This window comes from Triticum urartu, chromosome 7A, assembly GCF_056163025.1.
Source record: "Triticum urartu cultivar PI428250 chromosome 7A, HENAU_Tu73, whole genome shotgun sequence".
NCBI lineage: Eukaryota > Viridiplantae > Streptophyta > Magnoliopsida > Poales > Poaceae > Triticum > Triticum urartu.
Window position 1 is genome coordinate 308,085,745 of NC_141879.1, and position 6,391 is coordinate 308,092,135.

The 6,391-nt window shown below is 46.6% G+C and overlaps 1 protein-coding gene and 1 pseudogene across 1 annotated transcript; both read left to right on the forward strand.

The window, feature by feature from the left end:
* Window positions 1–2,421: 2,421 nt before the first annotated feature.
* Window positions 2,422–3,075, forward strand: LOC125518182 (uncharacterized). Its single transcript, XM_048683105.2, is given in 1 exon segment — window positions 2,422–3,075. A coding segment is annotated over 1 exon segment (654 nt).
* A 2,164-nt stretch (window positions 3,076–5,239) lies between these two features.
* LOC125518179 (uncharacterized) lies at window positions 5,240–5,905 on the forward strand (annotated as a pseudogene).
* The last annotated feature ends 486 nt before the right edge of the window (window positions 5,906–6,391 follow it).

Here is a 6,391-nt window from a genome sequence, read left to right on the forward strand (position 1 = left end):
TACATTGGGAAAACAGTGTTCGGTCGAGGCGTAAACCTCTCATACAGACAATTTGGACAGATGATATACTATGTGTTTGAGTCTGACGACTTCCCCACCATACCCTTTGTGCAACGTCTAAACGTCACCAATGTCATAAATGGTCGTCTGGTTAGTCACTAATTATTTGTTTTGATCCACTGCCATGGTTTTGTTTGCTATTTTTGATGTTTTATGTCCTTGTACATTGATTTTATCTAGTAATATCGGTACAATCTGCAGAGAATTCCGTCTACCGTTGTGAGGCTTCTAAAGATGAACCTAGGATATCTACCTCAAAACGGTGGAATCAGCCTAACAGAGATGTATGATGCAATAGACATGAGCACAACGTACTCCATACGAATCGACGGCAGAATGGAGGTGACCAGTTTTTCAGATTTTGCCCGGGAAGCTCAGCTAAGGGTTGGTTCAGTTGTCCTTGTCACAATTGAAAAGCGGTGGCCAACATTGGGAAACATGAAGCTGTTGCGGATGATAATCAACGACCTTTCCTGATAGAGGATTGCCGGTGGCTATACTTCCTAGTTCAGTAATTTATGTCTATTTTTTGAACAGGCTGTACACACCAGTTTTGTTATTTAGTTATGTCATGGTATGTAACTGAGCATATAATTATGTCCAAGAGGACGGTGGTGAAAATTCCCTGTCAAAGAAGGTGAAACGCTTACGTGGGTTAATTTATTTATCTCTGATAATAATAAAAGGATTCACTGACTAATAATGGAGGATGAGTGGCTGTGGTGAAGTATATTTCAGAATAGTTTAGTGACGTTGCTAGCTCCGCACGTCAGTAGTATACATATTTTTCACTATGGTGCTCCGCAGAGTAGCGTCATGCCATGTAGTTTTGTCGAGGACAAGCATACACCTCTGTCAACCGCACATCACTTCTCCTAAAAACCTAGCGCCTTCCCCTATGGCTCAGTCACCTTAAACATCCACGCCCTTACAAACTGTCACTTAAAACATTTGATAGAACATGGGCATGGATTGACGTCCATGCAATCACATAGCATCGTACCTGTGCCTCTAGCTGTGCTTCTCGCTATATAAGTGCGTTTCGCAGCTGCATGCCCACGCCCCTCGTTTCTTCTCGGTGTTTCTGCCCATCTCGTACTTGCAACTACTTCAGACATGACTGTGCCTGTTGCTTCGGCACATTCATGACTCTCAACACCGTGCCTCGACAAGAATAACAACCGTGCTTGTAACAGTGAAGCATATAGGTGATACATTCAGGACACCTTAGGGACCACCTTCTTGCTACTATTTCAGACATGACCATGCCTGTTCCGTCGGCACATTCATTCCTCTCACAGTTAATTGGAAAACATTCCGGAAAACAGTAACGGACGCCTATTGTCAATCCTCACGTCACGTACATTCGCCGTACATTCCTTCGTCACACAAGTAATAGCCGTGCCTCTGCCACAGAACATATAAGTGAAAAACGATTCTTCCTACACATATAAAACCCAGAATGCCCTTGATAAATGTCGAATCCCACCTTGCGGTAAAACCATGGAGGCCGGTGCTTCTCAGAAACACATCTGTGGCTTTTTGCGAATGTAGTTGAGTGCACGGCTATTTGTTCGTGCCCGTGCCTCTCACGTAGCACCATAGCACGAATTGACGTCCGTGCAATCACATAGCTTCATCTCCGTGCCTCACGTAGCATCGTATATGTGCCTCTTGTTGCACCTCTCGTTGTATGAGTGCTTCTTGCAGCTGCATATCCACACCTCTCGTTGTTTCTCGTTCTTTTTGTCCATCTCATAGAGTTGGTTGCAACACGGACACACAATAGTGCCTCTGATAAAACATAGCACTTATACAACGAGAGTGCAAAAAGTTAACATTTGACAGCAAACTGAATGTATCACTGAAAACAATTGCCACGACTAGCGAATGTACCACGCCCGTGTGTCTGAGAGTTAAACCAGCCACTTCAAGCATGCTTATCTTGGTCAGAGACTTGTGCTTCTACATACTACCCCTGCATGCCTCACGAGATAAATTGTAAGAGTTAACATTTGATAGCAAACTACACAAGACAATCTCCCCGACTTGCTGGAGATATGACGGTTGTTAAAAACATAACTGTTGATTTTATTTTTATTTGTTATAAAGAAAAACCACAATCAAAAACCTAGGATGTGCACAACCGCACCGCCAGGGAGACAAAACCACGATCCAGAACCCACAATGTGCACAACCGCATCGACAGTGAGATCGTGCACTCCTTTGCCGCTTCCCCGCCCTTAAATTTAGACTTCCGCCGCGGCCTTCTCACACACAAACAACAGAAATCGCCATTGCGCTCCCACTCATTGTTCCCCATGAAAAAACAGGTTGCAGGAGGACCAACTGCTCCAGGCCATGGGATTCACCAAGGAATTCATGGAGGTGCAGGCCCACAGCAACACCAAGTTGCACGTGATCCACACCAACGACTTGCACAAGGCGGCGACCACCATCGAGTAGTACGAGTGACACCTCGAATTCGAGCGCAACAAGATCGTCAGAGTTGATGCGGAGTACACCAACGACGTTGGCGAAGATCAGAAACCAGCCCTCGTCCAACTCTCCGTCGGCAAGGATCATTCGGTGCTGCTCTTCCAACTGAGCGCCGCCGACAAGAACTGCACCAGGTTCGACAACTTCCTTGCCGACCCCAGATACACGTTTGCTGGCTTCTCCATCGACGACGACATAGAGATGCTCGGGCGCGTCGGACTGGAGATCGCCCACTTCGTCGACATCCAAAAGGAATGGAGGGTGCCTACAGGTACCAAGCCTCTAGACTCCCTTGGGGATGTCTCAAGCATCCTTGTCCACGACTACTACAACAACATGAAGAAGAAGCTCATGCCCCTGCCCATGAGGCACATCGAGTACGCGGCAAAAGATGCTTATGCTGCGTACAAGATATGGAGCCGCCTCACCATCATCCAGGAAGGCCTCCGCCGGGCAAAACTCGAGAAGGAGCAGTCCAGGAAGCGCACAAGGTCCTGGGGCGACTACGACTACTGAAGCAGGTGGTCCCGGCCAAGAAAAGTATCTAGAAGACTGCTCATGCCATTCTAGATTTCTCGTTAGATTTGCTTTCTCTCAAGACTGCCGTTTTCTTGTTCTAAATTTAGATTTGCTTATGTCACAGTTAACCTTGTAGTTTGCTTCCAGTTTACATATCTTCTGCACAAGTTTATTTCCAGTGCAATGTTGCAGTTTTCTATTATTAGAATAGATTGGCGTGAACTGAAAAATATAAACACAGTACAGATACTATACGATTAGCGTAACGCACAGAGCAGGTACACATAGCAATCCACAAAAATGACGAGCATGCAATGCACTAGTACCTTTGTGGATGCAGCATCGAAATGCAGGGACAACAATTACAGAATGCTCCTAAAAGCAGTGCACAATGTTCTAACAAACCATTGCACACACAAATATTAAAAATCGTTCATATGGAACACTTAAGAAAAACAATTTGAATACAGAGGTAGTTAGGTGTTTATTCTCCTCAGAAAACATTTCTTACGCCCGTGACCCTCAGAGAAGAACACTACAGAGGCACGATTATCCGTCAATAACACCAACTACTTAAAACACCCACGAAGGCACTTCTGTGCCTCCACTCCTATGGGGACCGTGCGTAAATTGGCTTCACGTCCGTTAATAAGGCCGAATGCCTTCGAAGACACATGGAACTCATAGGCCATGGCCCCGCAATGAAAACGTGTCAATGAAAGCTTCTTGAAAACAGAGGCACACCTTCACGTGCTTGCATCACGATCCTTCGTGTCCCTACCTCCCTTAGAATCACGTTCGTGCCTCCAGTTCGTTGGGTAAAACCGTACCTCTGTCGTGCGTAACAAGTTAAGAAAGTTGCTGACAACAAAAAAATCAGAAAACCGAGCATTACATCGACCCCGCTGGCACTAAACATGACGTCACCGAAAACGCAGAGGCAGGAGCGTGCCTTATGGCCAGCTTCCGACGTATCTGGTCTATGAATATTTGCTTCCTTCTTAATATGGGACGTGACTATTGCAGAGGCATAGGCTCCATCATTCACCTCCGTGCCTCGACAAGAACGACGACCGTGCTTGTAACTGTAAAGCGTATAAGACACCGTAGGGACGACCTTGCAACTATTTCATACATGACTGTGCCTTTTCCATCAGCACATTCATGCCTCTCGCAGTTAATTGGAAAATATTCCGGAAAAACAGTAACGGATGCCTATTGTCAATCCTCACGTCACGTACATTCGACGTACATTCCTTCGTCACACAAGTAATAGTCGTGCCTCTGCCACAGAACATATAAGTGAAAAATGATTCTTCCTACACTTGTAAAACTCGGAATGCCCTGGATAAATGTCGAATCCCACCTTGCGGTAAAACCATGGAGGCCGGTGCTTCTCAGAAACACATCTATGGCTTTTTATGCATGTAGTTGAGTGCACGGCTATTTGTTCGTGCCCGTGCATCACATAGTACCATAGCAAGAATTGACATCCGTGCAATCACGTAGCTTCATTTTCGTGCCTCATGTAGCATCGTATTTGTGCCTCTTGTTGCACCTCCCGTTGTATGAGTGCTTCTTGCAGCTGCATGTCCACGCCTCTCGTTGCTTCTCGTTCTTTTTGACCATCTCGTAGTGTCAGTTGCAACACGGACACACAATAGTGCCTCTGAAGAAACACAGCACTACTCCTACCAGCGAATGTATCACTGAAAACAATTGCCACTCCCAATGAATGTACCACGCCCATGTGTCTGAGAGTTAAACCAGCCACTTGAAGCATGTTTCTCTTGGTCAGAGACTTGTGCCTCTACATATTGCCCCTGCATACCTCACGAGATAAATTGTAAGAGTTAACATTTGACAGCAAACTACGCAAGACAACGATCATCTCCACGACTTGCTGGAGATACGACAGTTGTTAAAAACATAAGTGCTGATTTTATTTTTATTTTTTATAAAGAAAAACCACGATCCAGAACCCACGATGTGCACAATCGCATCGACAGTGAGATCGTGCACTCCTCTGCCACTTCCCCGCCCTTAAATTTAGACTCCCGATGCGGCCTTCTCACACACAAACAACATAAATTGCCATTGCGCTCCCACTCATTGTTCCCCACAAAAAACTAGGTTGCAGGAGGACCAACTGCTCCAGGCCATGGTATTCACTAGGGAATTCATGGAGGTGTAGGCTCACGGCAACACAAAGTTGCACGTGATCCGCACCAATGACTTGCACAAGGCGGCGACCACCATTGAGCAGTACGAGCGACACCTCCAGTTTGAGTGCCACAAGATCGTCGGAGTTGATGTGAAGTACACTAGCAACCATGGCGAAGATCAGAAACCCGCCCTCGTCCAGCTCTCCATCGGCAAGGATCGTTCGGTGCTGCTCTTCCAACTAAGCGCGGCCGACAAGAACTGCACCAAGTTTGAAAACTTCCTCGCGGACCCCAGGTACACGTTTGTTGGCTTCTCCATCGACAGCGACATAGAGATGCTCGGCCGCGTCGGACTGGAGATCGCCCACTTCGTCGACATCCAGAAGGAATGGAGGGTTCCTACAGCTAACAAGCCTCTGGACTCCCTTGGGGACGTCTCAGGCATCCTTGTCCACGATGTAGAGCTCACCAACGCAGAACGCAGCCGCTGGGCGTGCTTGCCCCTGTCCATGAGGCACATCGAGTACGTGGCAAAGGATGCTTACGCTACGTACGAGATATGGAGCCGCCTCACCATCATCCAGGAAGGGCTTCGCCGAGCAAAACTCGACAAGGAGCAGACTAGGAAGCGTGCTAGGTCCTGTGGCAACTACGACTACTGAAGCAGGTTGTCCCGGCCAACAAAAGTATCTAGAACATTGCTCATGCCATTCTTGATTTCTCATTAGATTTGCTTTCGCTCAAGACTGTCCTTTTCTTGTTATAAATTTAGGTTTGCTTGTGTCGCAGTTAACCTTGTAGTTTGCTTGCAGTTTACATGTCTTTTGCACAAGTTTATTTCTAGTGCACCACAATAGGAACTTATGTGCCTATGTGCCTCTGATACCAAGGGGACCGTGCGTAACTTGGCTTCACGTCATTTTACGCAACATTCTAGACGTCAACCAAAAGATTCACCTTCTCTCTGATAAGTTCATTAATGAGGCCTAATACCTTTGAAAACACATGGAGCTCATAGTCCATGCCCCCTGCAATGAAAACGTATCAGTGAAAGTTTCTTTAAAGCAGAGGCACACCTTCACGTCCTTGCATCACGATCCTTTCGCGTCCATACCTCCCTTAGAATCACGTCCGTTCCTCCAGTTTGT